Source organism: Amblyraja radiata, chromosome 15 (genome assembly GCF_010909765.2).
Source record: "Amblyraja radiata isolate CabotCenter1 chromosome 15, sAmbRad1.1.pri, whole genome shotgun sequence".
In the NCBI taxonomy this organism is placed as follows: domain Eukaryota; kingdom Metazoa; phylum Chordata; class Chondrichthyes; order Rajiformes; family Rajidae; genus Amblyraja; species Amblyraja radiata.
Genome location: NC_045970.1, coordinates 7634216 through 7650182, shown reverse-complemented (window position 1 = coordinate 7650182; position 15967 = coordinate 7634216). Strand labels below are relative to the sequence as shown.

At 41.0% G+C, this 15967-nt stretch overlaps 1 protein-coding gene across 3 annotated transcripts in view; it reads right to left on the bottom strand.

Annotated features, from left to right (window-relative positions):
• Window positions 1-15967, bottom strand: part of myof (myoferlin) — a 282434-nt gene that overhangs the window by 121751 nt on the left and 144716 nt on the right. For all 3 annotated transcript variants that reach the window (XM_033033586.1, XM_033033588.1, XM_033033587.1), the window contains 8 exons: window positions 13263-13444; window positions 13015-13173; window positions 11110-11211; window positions 10085-10246; window positions 8695-8860; window positions 7457-7530; window positions 2798-2806; window positions 1132-1230 (listed from right to left, as the gene is read on the bottom strand). In XM_033033586.1, coding sequence (XP_032889477.1) covers window positions 1132-1230; window positions 2798-2806; window positions 7457-7530; window positions 8695-8860; window positions 10085-10246; window positions 11110-11211; window positions 13015-13173; window positions 13263-13444 — 953 coding nt within the window. The remainder of the gene's footprint in view (window positions 1-1131; window positions 1231-2797; window positions 2807-7456; window positions 7531-8694; window positions 8861-10084; window positions 10247-11109; window positions 11212-13014; window positions 13174-13262; window positions 13445-15967) is intronic.

Genomic DNA, 15967 nt, shown 5'->3' with positions numbered 1-15967 from the left:
CATAATGGGTACACATGCATCCAAAACCATTCTGCATATACTTTGAAAGGCAATTGTGGTGAGACCTCTGCGCTCTGACACATGTACACATCATCCCCAGTCCTGCATCATGCTCCTGGGGATGATTAGAAATGTTTGTGGAATAATTCGGGATGGCACGGTGGTGTAGCGGTAGAGTTGCTGCCTTGCAGCGCCAGAGACCCGGGTTCGATCCTGACTACGGGTGCTGCCTGGACGGAGTTTGCACGTTCTCACTGTGACCTGCGTGGATTTTCTCCAGGAGCTTCGGTCTCCTCCCACACTCCAAAGACATACATGTTTGTAAGTTAATTGGCTTGGTAAACTTGGAAATTGCCGGAATGTGTTGGTGTGCGGGAATTGCTGGTTGATGTGGACTCGGTGGGCATCGCTGGTTGATGTGGACTCGAGTTTCCTTGCTGTATCTCATAATAAAACTAAAAATGCTTATTCCAAAATATGAAGATATGGGCAATGTGGAAGAGTGGAATTTTAAACAATTCCTTAAAGCCCTGTCCCACGGTACGAGTTCATTCCCAGAGCTCTCCTGAGTTTAAAAAAAACTTGTGGTAAGCACGGAGAATGAACGTAGCGGATTCGTCGGAGCTCGGGGACGTCTCTTAGCGACTCGTAACGCTAACGGCAGGTACTCGGGAAGACTCGCTAACGGCAGGTAAGCACGGGAAGACTCGTGAAGATTTTTCAACATGTTGAAAAATGTCCACGAGAGCCCTGAGTACCGACGAGTGGCCATTACCGTAAATCTCCGAGTTGGAATCAGGACAAACTCAGGAGAGCTCTTGGAATGAACTCGTACCGTGGGACAGGGGTTTAAAGGAGGGAAACCAGATGATTTTGCTGAAGTGAAAGAAAGTTATACGGCAATTATTGAGCAACTACCTCTATAAAGTTAACTCTCAGACTTTCCTTATCGTTTTTGGCCTGGGCATTAAAGAAACTAGGTTGAAGCTGCACTATAAAAAGATTTAAGTTGTGGTTCTCTTCCGGCATTAGGTTTATGTGTTTATAGTGCAATTTATCAATCAGTCATAAAGCACTTCAAAGCTCCGTGTAGGATTCTAGATTCTCAATGAAAGGACCAACCCACATTACCTTCAGCATATCATAACCTTTCTGAAGGTATTTGCCACATCGGTCATGCTCTCCTACAGATGCATAAAACTTGCTCCACCAATCGATTGAATCATCCTCCTGTATGAAACAAAAACATCAGCTATAACATAAATACGTAAAAAGACATGCAGCACCCATAAGATGCAGAACTCGAATATTGACAGCATCATGCAGAGACATTTCAGGAAAAACAATCTTCAAATGTAGGCTCACAATAATAAATTGGGTCTTTATTAAAAAAAAAACTTGATGTCAAGTATGGTCCTATTTCAACTGCTAAAGCAAGGCTTGACTCTGCGAAGATGCCTTGAAATAGCCGAGCAAAATTGTACAAGCAACTCACTTATTAACTCACACCTCACCCAAACAGATTTGACACTTAAATACTTTGCAGGGCTCATTTTTCTCCTCTTTTATACGAATTAATCTCAGAAAAAAAAATTCTCCACTTTCCTTTCCTTGTCTATGGTGTTCTGAATGTGATTCGTAGGTGAATTCACAGGTCAAAGATGATGGACAAAGAGATGGAGATTGTGATCAACACTGTCATCCATTTTAGTCAGGATGAATTGAATGGGCCAAATAAAACATCATATTGGACAGTTTTAAGCCTGTTCTGTCTGCAACTAGCCAACCTACAAACGGGCGCCTTGAGTCAGGTTTAAAAGGAGACAAGGTTGCACTCCGGGAAATGTTATTGTAAGCACTTATTTGATACTGCCTCTGCTCCTCATTTATGGTGACATTAGTATAAAAGGGCATGTTTGATTGTGCAAGCTTGCAACCATTCACGTAAATGAAGTGAGGATTGAACTTGGATGAGAAACAAACATAAAATCACAAGGAATAGTAGAATTAGACCATTCAGCCCATCAAGTCTACTCCGCCATTCAATCACGTCTGATCTATCTCTCCCTCCTAACCCCATTCTCCTGCCTTCTCCCATAACCTCTGACACCCATACTAATCAAGAATCTATCTCTGCCTTAAAAATATCCACTGTCTTTGCCTCCACAGCCTTCTGTGGCAAAGAATTCCACAGATTCACCACCCTCTGACTAAAGAAATTCCTCCTCATCTCCCTCCTAAATGAACTTCCTTTCATTCTGAGGCTATGACTTTTAGACTGAGTTTTAGACTCTCCCACTAATGGAAACATCCACTCTACCCAAGCCTTTCACTATTCTGAGTGTTTCATTGAGGTTCCCCCCCAACATTCATCTAAATAAAGGAAAAGGGAAGATATAGCGGCAGTTAGATTTAGCTCTTGGAGCTAAGGGAATCAAGGAATGTGGGGAAAAAGCCGGAATGGGGTACTGATTTGGATATTCAGCCGTGATCATATTGAATTGTGGTGCAGGCTCGAAGGGCCAAATGGCCTACTCCTGCACCTATTTTCTATGTTTCTAATAGAAAAAATGGAAAGGGCAGGTGCCACAATTATTTCTGTTCCTGTAGTAATCAAAGTGCCCTCTTCAATACAGCTTAAAGCTGAAGATAACTGTGCCTCTCTAGATACACCTGGATAGAAATAAGCAGGACCATCAGCCCAACTCGTCCCACAAGTCTGACCCACCACTCAATACAACCCCAGGTCTCAACTCTTCAATACAGTGTACAGTTAAAGGTACAAAATGTGACTTACCTTAGCAATCTGTTCACAGCATCAAGGTATTAATGCCGGATTTGGGAAATAAAACGGGAAAGAAAATTTAGTGATCAGAATTTCCCAGAAATTCAAATAGATACCAAGCATTTCTATACAGAGAAGAATAATCAAAATGTCCTGTTCCAGGAGAGAAGACATCATTATGAATAAATGCAACATTTCCACCAAGAGATTCCTAAACCATTTGTTTGTTACATACCTTGTCAGGAAGACAAATGACCAAACAGAATCATTGACACTATTTTAATGTAAAAGGCAATAGACTCAAATTTCTGGGTTTGGTTAATACCATTCTTCCTGCATATATTAGATTGAAGTGGGTGCAGCGACCAAGAAAAAGTCAGGTTGAATAGACCATGTAAATCTCTGCATGAAGGTATGTAATAAACAAGTACTTGTTAGTACAACCACTAATGAACTGAAATACATTCTCTGCAAGTTCAACCATGTGTACATTCATGCATGAATTTAGAAAAGCTGTTTAATTTCAGGAAACGCACAGAAATTAATCACCCAATTCATTGTTCTGTTATAAATCCAACAATTAAATTCCCTCCATGGTATTTAGAGACACTATCCCTTTACAAAAAAAAAAAATCAGCCTACACAGTAGTCTTCATTTATTTTAAACTCTCAGCATTATTAACGTGTTTTCATACAATTTGCTGTTTCAATAAGCAGGACAATAGCACCACACATAATACATACCTGAGAAAAGCACAAGTAATCCTGCAGGATTTTTCGTATCAATGGCTACGATCTTTGATATTTTTTCAATGGAAGGGTTTTAATAATGCTGTACAGTTTAATACAGACCTTGTTAGACTACTATTCCAATAGGCTGAAACTGCTGACTGTGTAGGCTTATATAGGAAATATTGTGTCTTCGAATAATTTTTTAAAATTACTGTATGCAAATGAGATTTGGGAATAGATTTAGACTGTTGTAGAAAAACCCTTCAAAAAGATTCTTTACCCTTCAAAGGTGCAACATCTGCCAATAGCTAACTCTCCGTAGACGCCTAATTTGATTTCAGAGCAAATTGATGATGGTCAGGGCAAGTATGGATCAAATTCTTGAGCACAATATGCAGAAATTGAGATTTGTTTTCACAAACTTAAATAAAATTGGAATTTCCATTAGAACCACACATCATGAGAAGAAAGCAAATAAAATGATACCATGTTATTCTTTACTTCTTCAAAGCTTGCTCAGTATTTCTTAAAAATTATATAGAATTCAAGTATGTGTGGGAAAGTATGTCTACCTTAGAATTCAAGTATGTTGGGCTTGGACATTAACGCATGAAATCTGTGATGGCGCCAAAAAAACATGTCCATAGAGTCAGAGTGATACAGCGTGGAAACAGGCCCTTCAGTCCAACATGTCCCAGCTACACCAGTCCCACCTGCCCGCGTTTGGCCCGTATCCCTCCAAACCTGTCCTATCCATGTACCTGTCAAACTGTTTCGTAAATGTTGGGATCGTCCCTGCCTCAACTACCTCCTCTGGCAGCTTGTTCCATACACCCACCACCCTTTGTGTGAAAAAGTTACCCCTCAGTTTCCTATTAAATATTTTCCCCTTCACCTTAAACCTATGTCCTCTGGTCCTCGATTCCCCTACTCTGGGCAAGAGACTTTGTGCATCCGCATGATCTATTCCTCTCATGATTTTATACACTTTTATAAGATCAATTGAGATGGCACAGAGATAGCATTCTCAGCCATGATTACAATAGGAGTACCTGTGGTTTAATATCCTCAGGCCAGCGAATAAATCAGGCAGCCATATCCCTTTCCAATAATCTGCTGGAAATGCACTGTTGACATTGGGCATGGATAGAACCAGGTTCAGCTGCTAAATCTTCTACGGTGCAATTGCTGCCAAAAATCATTCAGATCAAGATACAGACAACCCTCTCTTTCCCCACCTAGAACCATATCAAACAACTGGCATCTTCAGAGGAGAGGAAGGGTAAAAATGTGCATGCAGTTAGAGTGGAAAGATCTGTGTAGTCAAACTAGAGAGAAGCAATTGTACCTCAATAGCAAGTCCTATCAAGCAATTACAAATCCCTAATCTTAACCTGTAAATAGTTTGTTTGGCTTCTCAAAGAGAAAACGATTATTATGCCCATGTCCCACTTAGGAAACCTGAACGGAAACCTCTGGAGACTTTGCGCCCCACCCAAGGTTTCCGTGCGGTTCTCGGAGGTTTTTGTCAGTCTCCCTACCTGCTTCCACTACCTGCAACCTCCGGCAACCACCTGCAACCTCCGGGAACCGCACAGAAACCTTGGGTGGGGCGCAAAGTCTCCAGAGGTTTCCGTTCAGGTTTCCTAAGTGGGACAGGGGCATTATCTGATTAAGTGACAAAGACTGGGATCGTAACATGTAATGACTCTGTGGCACTGAAGACTAGTGATCTTTATTTGTTGCAAGATAATGATCTTTAGCAGAATTTAAACCTTTTGAACATGTATGTTAAATCTCAGTGTGGGGATAAAAGGTGAAGCTATGCTATTGGCAGGCACAACATTTTGATTCCCAAGTCATGCCCATTGATCTGGTATATTGAGTAAACTTTGAAGTCACATGGAAATAAAATGTTTTAACAAGCTTATGAATCATTTCAATTTAGGGCTGAAAGATTTGCAGCAGAACATGCTAGCTACTGGCAGACTGCACAATTATCAGATAAACGAGAGTAGGTAATGGCTCCCTCCCACACAGCATACAGTGACAGAAAAAAAATCCAGTGTAAGCCTCCTCAACCCTGAGTATGACTAACTCGAGGTATATTCCATACATACATGCTGGGCTGATGAAGTAGTCATTTTGACGACTGCTTTGGTCAAACTGTCTACAAACTGAAAGTTAGAATGCAGGTTGTGAGTTCGGCCTGGAGCTCTTTGAATATTTACTCCTCTCCACCAGCAAGAGGTAACAACTTTCCCCAAGTTCTTTGGATCTATTCTTACAGGTTGCATGGATTATATACAGGCTGAATAATGCAGCAAAAAACAGAATGCAAAATAATACAATACCTTATCGATCCACCGCACACAAAAAATAAAATATTCTCCAGGCCACAACATCAATAAAAAAGCAGACAGGAATTTGTATTTAATTTAGAACTGGTTTTACAAATTATTCTAGTTTGTCAACCAATTGCATACATTGTACTTGCTATAACATCTTAATGAACATGGATTATGTAGAATTATTAAACATAAGCAAACCATATCCACTTTCTTTAAGGTAATGGATGTGGCTTCCTTACATTTAACAATCAATGTAGTTCTGTGTAAGGTACACAAAAATGCTGGAGAAACTCAGCGGGTGCAGATTTTCCAGCATCCGCAGTTCCTTCTTGAACACCAGTTCTGTGTAATGTTGGTTACACTTGTTCAATCCACAAACTAATGTAATACTCAGCTTTAAAACAAAGTGCTGGAGGAACTCAGTGGCGTTAGGCTGCATCTGTGGAAGGAATGGACGGATGACGTTTTTGGTGGAGACCCTTCTTCAGAAGTAGGGGGGAGAAAGCTGGGAATGAGGTTGGGCTGGGGCAGAGCCTGGCAAGTGATAAGTGAATACAGGTGAGGGGGGGGGGGGGGGGGGGGTGATTGGTAGATGGGTGGAATAAGTGGCAAAGGTGAGAGGTGTAAAGGAAGCAGAAGGGTGTCAGATATGGAAAGAAGAGTGAAATGTAACATTGGAGAGAAGGATATCGGTGGAAAGGGAATGAGGGTGAATAAAGGGGAACTCTGGGATGGGAGATAAACATATAGAGGATGGGAAACTTACAAAATTCTTAAGGGGTTGGACAGGCTAGATGCAGGAAGATTGTTCCCGATGTTGGGGAAGTCCAGGACAAGGGGTCACAGTTTAAGGGTAAAGGGGAAATCCTTTAGGACCGAGATGAGAAAAACATTTTTCACACAGAGAGTGGTGAATCTCTGGAACTCTCTGCCACAGAAGGTAGTTGAGGCCAGTTCATTGGTTATATTTAAGAGAGTGTTAGATGTGGCCCTTGTCGCTAAAGGGATCAGGGGGTATGGAGAGAAGGCAGGTACAGGATACTGAGTTGGATGATCAGCCATGATCATATTGAATGGCGGTGCAGGTTCGAAGGGCCGAATGGCCTACTCCTGCACCTATTTTCTATGTTTCTATGGGAAAGGAGCAGGGTGACTGGCATGATGGGAGATGGCAAAAGAAATGTGCGTGCACCAGGGTGGGGGCATAACTTGAAATTGGAAATCTATACTCCACCTATTTACTAATCAATCACCCTCTTCCCTTATCTGCATCCACCGGTCATTTGCCAGGCTGTGTCCCAGCTTTGTTTTCCAGCTTTCTCCCCCCTTCTCCAGCAGCTTGAAGAAGATTCCTGACCCGAACCATTGCCTGTCCATTAGTGGCTCGATGATGCCTAACCAGCACTGTGTGTTTTGCTCAAGATTCCAGCATCTGCAGATTCTTGTGTCTCCATTTTAATGCTGAGCAAGTCATCACTTCACAGAATACTCAAATTACTACTTGGGATTGTGGGGAAAGAAATATTACTTGAAGCTATTCAATTAAAAAAACAAAATGTTAATTATTTTCATGAATAATGGATGTTACCTGCGATTCCAGGAGGGGCTTCTGGTTGTCTTCCACATCAATAACACAATCACGAGCACTTGAAAGAATAGACGCTGCGCACATTTTTATTTAAAAATCAGTTATTACAGTATGTTTTAGAAAATGACAATGCCATGAAAATATACAAACATTTGCACAAATTTACAAATGTGGTTTGATTCATGATTAAGATACTTGTTTGCACGACAATATTTAACAAAAGTAACCCACATATTTTAAAAAAAAAACTGCATTGGATATAACATTATACTATGATGATACAAAAGTGAGTGGTTTTGCAGATAGTGAAGATGGTTGTGAACGATTGCAACAGGATCTGGATCGAATGGCCAGCTGGGCAGAGGAATGGTTGATGGAATTTAATACAGAGAAGTGTGAGGTGTTGCATTTTGGGATGTCAAACAAGGGCAGGACCTACACAGTAAATGGTAGGCCTCTGGGGAGTGCTGTAGAGCAGAGGGATCTAGGAGTACAGGTGCATGGTTCCTTGAAGGTCGAGTCGCAGGTAGATAAGGCGGCCAAAAAGGCTTTTGGCACTTTGGCCTTCCTCTGTCAGAGTATTGCATATAGGTGTTGGGAGGTCATGTTGCAGTTGTATAAGATGTTGGTGAGACTGCATTTAGAATATTGTATTTAGTTCTGGGCACCATGCTATAGGAAAGATATTGTCAAGCTTGAAAGGGTTCAGAAAAGATTTACAAGAATGCTGCCAGGACTAGAGGGTGTGAGCTATAGGGAGATGATGAGAAGGCTGGGTCTCTATCCACAGTGAGCAGGAGGATAAGTGGTGATCTTATAGAAGTGTACAAAATCATGAGAGGAATAGATTGGGTAGATGCACAGTCTCTTGCCCAGAGTAGGGGAATCGAGGACCAGAGGACATAGGTTCAAGGTGAAGGGGAAAAGATTTAATAGGAATCCGAGGGGTAACTTTTTCACACAAAGGGCGGTGGGTGTATGGAACAAGCTGCCAGATGAGGTAGTTGAGGCTGGGACTATCCCATCATTTAAGAAACAGTTAGACAGGTACATGGATAGCACAGGTTTGAAGGGATATGGACCAACCGCAGGCAAGTGGGGCTAGTGTCGCTGGGTCATTGTTGACTGGTGTGGGCAAGTTGGGCCGAAGGGCCGGTTTTCACACTGTATCACTCTATGACTCTATGACTAATTTTCCCCACATTGCAATATCTTTAAGATAGGCTTTTGGCAAATACCTTTTGAGTGCATTCCGACAGATACTTTTTCAGTATAGGCGTCAATCCGAAATTCTTTCAAAGTATAAATTGTGCATTGTCCAACCACAGGTTTGCGTCCAAATGGCCTGTGGTCAATTACCTTGATGACAATAGGAGGTGTGTACATTTCGTCTTTCGGAAGATACTAGACCCAAGACCAGAAAACAGATTTCAGATCCATTAACATCAATATTGGTTGATTAATACACATCATTTGTTACAGCCTAATGGCCCTGTCCCATTGTATGTGTTCATTCAAGAGCTCTCCCGGTAAGCACGGAGAATGAACGTAGCGGGTACGTCGAAGCTCGGGAAGAATCGTGAAGATTTTTCAACATGTTGAAAAATGAAATCTCCAAGTTTAAACTCGGGAGAACTCTTTGAATGAACTCATACCGTGGGACAGGGCTTTTAATTCACTCTCTTCCTGCAATGTATTATCTTGCCTTCCTCAATAACCTGGGATTTATCCCATCAGGCCCTGGGGACTTCCACCTAGTCTGAAGAAAGGCCTCGAACCGAAACGTCACCCATTCCTTCTCTCCAGAGATGCTGCCTGTTACTCCAGTATTTTGTGTCTATCCACCTTAATGTTCTTCAAGAGCCACAACATCACCTCCCTCTCCATATCAAATTGCATTAGGACGTTTGCATTCTCCACACTAAGGCTCATAATAGTTCAGTCATGTAATGTTGCAAGTTTAACGGGTCAATAATGCCACCGAGTTTAATCGAGTTCAGAAGATTGAAATGTTGAGCACTTAAAATGTGCATATTTAATTTTAACAGAAATGATGATTTACAAATTACGTGCCTTAATATTGCTTGATAATGGTGAAAACAAAATTGGCAACAGAATAAAAAAGGTTAAGGGCCTGCCCCACTTTCACGACCTAATTCACGACCTCTGCCGAGTTTTCCCTCGACTCATACTCGCAGCATGGTCATCACGAGGTCTGAGGAGATCATAGGTAGGTCATAGCAGGCCGTGATGCTAGTTGTAGGTACTCGTGGCATCAAGTAGGTCGGGGTGTTTTTTCTAGCCTGATGAAAAATGTCCACGAGTAAAAAAGGTCGTGAATTAGGTCGTTAAAGTGGGACAGGCCCTTTCTTTAGACCTTTGTACAGTTAGCCCTGTACAGCTGGTACATTGAACTAAACCAGTAAGATATCCAATTCATTCTGCAAACTCTGGATTGAATGCAGAATGAAGTAATGCCACGCACAATTAAATATCCAACAAATTTTGCCTGACACACTGAACTAACTGGCTCACTACTCTTCACTCATTAAATAAATGATCAAACGATATTAATTCAACATTTTTGAAACACCAACTGCATGGCATTCATGAAATGCACGTACATACCACTTTCATGAAGAGGACAGAGCGGGGGAAATTGGGACATCTTTTAAGGCTCTTGATCACAGCAGATTCCAAATATTTGTCGCCACATTCTACAACGAGGCTTGGAGAAGACACGGCTGCCAGCTGGTAGGTCTTCATGTTCCGTAACCCCCACGTCAGGATCTGCAAGAACATTCCTGTTAAATAATCGACCTTACAATGATTAGTGAACTCACTCCGACTTTGGTTTGAATTAGGTTGTTGGTTACTTCAACAAAGTCCCATTTTCCATTTTTCATATAAAATAATAATAGGATACACAGCCATGTATTTTATAATAAAGAGATAGTCACCGGTTATAAATGTGCAAATGTTATAGCAAATATTTGGTCTGAATTTGTGCAATGTAAAACAGCATGCCATTGATAACATGCTGTTTCACATGAAGGCAACTAGCACGCTATGCGATGGAATATGCCTTGTGATATCACTTGCACTTACACCTCCACTATTATCCACTATCTTGTCACTTGAGAGAAAAGAAAGGCATCCTCATTCAGGAGTACTAAATGGTGAAATACATCATAATCCATGAAAAAGTGTCATCTAATTCCCTAAAAAAATTATTAAAATGCATTTTATTATTTTGTTTGTGTATATTTCCTTTAATTACCTATCAGGATCTCGTACTTATGCAATGAAGAATAATTGCAATGAGGATTCTTCACATGGATTGTTTTCCAAATACATTCCTGCCCTTGGGACATCAAGGATGCCTCGTTGTGGGCACCAAATTCCAACTAATGCCGCAAGAGATGAAGTATCTGGTAACAAGCCTATTAAACATTTGGGGCTCACTCTAAACAGGCAAATAAGTAATTGTAATAGAAAATACTTTGATCAAATGAGTACCCCAGTGAAATGTGTTGTAAAAGATGCTCTGGGGGTGGGCCAACACTCGTAATATTCGCTGAGATCTACCTTTTGGAAACATAAAGCATATACAACCTTACTCAAAGTAAAAGTAACCAAGATATGGGACCTACTTCAATTGCAGTAAGCTGCACAACTGGTCTGATTCCTTGTGGCACCATATACAGTGTACCTGACCGGATTGGAGGCAGAAGTGGCAAATTTGACCCATCTGGCTGTTGAAGTGAAATGAGAAACAAGGTTCACAAAACATTTTATTTTTAAAAGATACAGGTGAGAAATGAACCTCAGCAGATCGAAAAGACATCAGCATTAAAAAAAACATTTGCTATTTGCAAGACAGTCAACAAATTTTAACTAGAATATTAGATTCTATTCATCTGCTCCATTCCGCCCATCGGCTGATTGCTTTTACCACATTAATTGCCAGAAGATCTATTTTATTTAAATGGAAAGACTATAATCCTCCGACCACACTCCATTGGTACTGAAACGATATCATGTTTACATTTCGAAAAAATTAGGAGTGATATTGTTAAACCCTTGGTTAAATTTGATAGGACTTGGGGAAGATTTATTCAACATTTTCATACGACATAAATTGTCCCCTCTTCAACCGTTATAATAATTCTTTTACCTTTATATGGTGGAACGGACTTGACGACAAACAGGGACTTAAATTGTTGAAACTCTTTGCAGCCCAGATTCTGCTTTGCTTTTTTTTTTTAAGTTTAGGGTGGATTTGTTTTTTCGTTTTTTCTCTTTTTTTCTTTTTATCTTTTTGTTTTTATACATACAAGTTCACTTTTAAACATTTAACTATATTTACATAGAGACCGGGAAGTCTATATTCAATGTGTATTTTGACACTGGACTCATATTTAGGTTATACCTGCCATTAATGTAACCCTAGGTACACAAAATTGCTGGAGAAACTCAGCGGGTGCAGCAGCATCTATGGAGCGAAGGAAATAGGCAACGTTTCGGGCCGAAACCCTACTTCAGACCCTGATTACTATGTATCAATATCATTGTTATGTTTATCATTATTTGTTGTTGTCTTGTTTATGCTTTTGAAAAAAAACTAATAAGAATATATATTTGTAACCCTGATTACTATGTATCAATATCATTGTTATGTTTATCATTATTTGTTGTTGTCTTGTTTATGCTTTTGAAAAAAAACTAATAAGAATATATTTTTTAAAAGAAAGAATATTTCTCATAATGAAGGAACGGGAACTTCATAGCCTACAAAAATCCAAAAAGCAGGGGGGAAGACCTTAAAATGTGGCAAAATGGAGAGATATTGGGTATTCCCAGATAGATTTATTTATCATCATTGGCATGTTTGTCGGCATTTAACGGCTGGAGTTTGGAAGGATGAGGGGATACCTCATTGAAACTTACCGAATAGTGAAAGGCTTGAATAGAGTGGATGTGGAGAGGAATTTCCACGAATGAAAAAGTCGAGGCCTAGAGGTCATAGCCTCAGAATTAAAGGACGTTCCTTTAGGAAGGAGACGAGGAGGAATTTCTTTAGTCAGAGGGTGGTGAATCTGTGGAATTCTTTGCAACAGGAGGCTGTGGAGGCCAAGTCAATGGATATTTTAAAGGCAGAGGCAGATGGATTCTTGATTAGTACGGGTGTCAGGGGTTACGGGGGGAAGGCAGGAGAATAGGGATAGATCAGCCATGATTGAATGGTGGAGTAGACTTGATGGGCTGAATGGTCTAATTCTGCTCCTATCACTCATGACCTTCTGTTCACACAGAAAGGTTATGCCGGAGAGTTTTGGAACTTTTCCCTTGTATCTAGTTCCCAATCAAATAGTATTAATATTAAACCGGAGCCCATACACAAATTTGCAGATTTTAATCAAATAAGCTATCTCTGTTTAACAAGCTCTCTTTAAAATGAGTGCTGCAAAATTAAAGCTGTTTATCCAATTTAGACATCACAGAAAATCACCTTCAAATTGTACAGGCAAAGTGTAAAGATATCTCAATATATTTACTTTATCTTTCAACATCAGTTCAGCAGCGATGAGGAGCTCCCCACATTTCTTGTCACCCATCTTCACAGGATACCAGAGAAGCTTGGGTGTCACGTCTGTGCTTGGATCCAGCTTCACAATTGGGGGACAAAGGCACCTGCCCAAAAATTCATCTTTTCCCTGCACAGAAGATAAGTCGAACATGTTCCAATTTGGGTCTATTGACAAGCAGGAACACAGTGCAGTGACACCAAATCGAAAGCACCTACCACTTGATCTTCATCATATATTTCAATGACCACATTTGGCGGACTATGAATCAAATTTAAGGGATCACCATAGATGTCAATATCATTGAAAATTAGGGACTGGTCCCAGGTTGGGTTGAGTGTCGATTTGATGACCTCAGTTGTCTTGCTTTGATGAAGAAATGAAACATGAGCATATGGGTCTAAACAAAAAAGCAAAAGAGTTTAGAAACCCCCAAAAAATTCCACAGGCCATATTTTCTTGCAAAAGTCTGAAATATCTCAACATTAACCAACAACAGATAAACAGCAGACCAGCTAGGGCGTAGAACTTTGCAAAATTGGAGTGGTTCAGATTGTGAATTTTAGTTAGAAAACAAATCACAGTTCACATCTCCAATATTTTCAATCAGATTCAAGCGAGGGAATGGAGGATCATTCCCAACGAAGGAAAGATACAATAACGAGTATTTTACATTACATCAAATGGAGAAAGAGTCACAGTTCATAACTGAATGGACCGACTCTCAGTCTGAAGGAGAGTCTCGACCCGAAACGTCACTTATTCCTTTTCTCCAGAGAGGCTGGCTGTCCGACTCACTTAGTTACCCCAGTTTTTTTATGTCTACCTTTGAATGCATGAATGAATACTTTATTGCCATGTGACCAGTCACAGTAATTTTCTTTGCTTTGCATACCCAAGGTATGCGAACTGTCAGCACATAAAGGGCAGCGACAAAGTTACAAAGGATCCTGTGCAAGGTCTTCCTTTGTCTTCCCCCCAACCCCCTCACAGTGGTTACCTTTGTTCTCCACATCCCCCCCTCATGGCAGCTCCCCCATGCTGGGTCCTCCTTCGATTTACAAGCACCATCATTATCACCAAGAAACATCATCAAACTCAGGGCTTTGCTCCGCGCATCTACATATCGTGCACTTTACCCAAGGAAGAATTACCAATGACAACTGAAGCACAATTGGTCTCAATCTCTGGACAATGAAGACGGTGTTGAAGGGCAAGTAAGAAGATAGTGGTAGCCATCCGCTGACTCATGACCAACAACTGGTTCATTGACAGGAATATCAGCTCACATCATCTCAGCAGTTAGAACGCAGAACTGTACAGCACAGGACCAGGCCCTTCATCCCACAAGGTCTGTGCCAAACATGATGCCAAGTCAAACTAAACTCCACTGCCAGCGCACCGTCCTCCATCCCCTGCAGATTCATGTGCCCATCTAAAAGCCTCTTCAATGCTACTATCGGATCTGCCTCCACCACGCCCTCAGCAGCAAGTTCCAGGCACTCAGCACTCTGTAAAAAAACAGCGTGTCCCGCATATCTCCTTTCAACTTTTCCCCTCCCAACTTAAAGTTAAGCCCTCCAATCTTTGACATTCCCACCCAGGGGAAAAAGGTTCTGACGGTCAACTCTACAGGCCATATTTCCTTGCAAAAGTCTGAAATATCTCAACATTAACCAACAACAGATAAACAGCAGACCAGCTGGGGCGTAGAACTTTGCCTCCTGTTTATTAAATTCACATTCAAATGGTCATGAATGATGCTCATTGAGCTAAGACGTCAGACTAAACCCTAAAGCTGATAACTCAAAACATGAGGCATATACCTACAATATACAGTGAAGCACGTGCTTTTAATAACTTCAACTGTAGGTACATGCATTTATGTCGTGCAAGATCAAGAAAAGTGCAAAAGAACATTTCTGAAAAGTGTTAATTTTTAAAAAATATGACCAGAGGCACTCTTCCCTTCCCTTCACCCCAGGGCCTAGTATTGCACAACTTTGAGAATTCCCACCTACTGTACCAGCACACTCAACCTTGGAATGCAATGTTGGATAGAGCCTTACGTACTACCATTGTTTGATGCCTATAAAAAAGGCTTTTCCCACAAAAGCTGGAAAAATTGGAAACATAGTTTCAATAATTTCAACTATCCCATTCCTCCCACCAATGGATGTTAGGATGGAATGAGGGAGAGAATTGGGAACTACCATTATAATATTTCTCCTCAAAAACAACCCAGGCAGGAAACATGTTCCCGATGTTGGGGGAGACCAGAACCAGGGGCCACAGTTTAAGAATAACGGGTAAGCCATTTAGAACAGAGACAAGGAAACACTTTTTCGCACAAAGATTTGTGAGTCTGTGGAATTCTCTGCCTCAGAGGGCGGTGGAGGCCGGTTGTCTGGATACTTTCAAGAGAGAGCTGGATAGGGCTCTTAAAGAAAGCGGAGTCAAGGGATATGGGGAGAAGGCAGGAACGGGATACTGATTAGGGATGATCAGCCATGATCACATTGAATGGCGGTGCTGGTTCGAAGGGCCGAATGGCCTATTCCTGCACCTATTCTCCATTGTCTATAACAAACAGTTATCGCGATACAGCTGCAAGATATACAGTTGACAAGCATCTGCTGAGCTTCATTTACTACAAAATTCTTGGATGTAGCTCAAAACTTTCATTTAGCTCACATGCGTCACACGCCACTGAAACTTTATATGAACAAGTCAGTTTCTACCTGTTGGTATTTATGGTTACTTCCATTTCAGACATTAAAGAGCAAGCATCCTTGGACTCTGACATTATCCATAGCCCTTAATCACCTTTATCTGTACAGCAGGTCCTTGCTCAACATGACCACTTCCTGTACAAGCTCTTGTAACCCAATTCCGGTTTTTCTTTAGGTCATCTGCAGGTCAA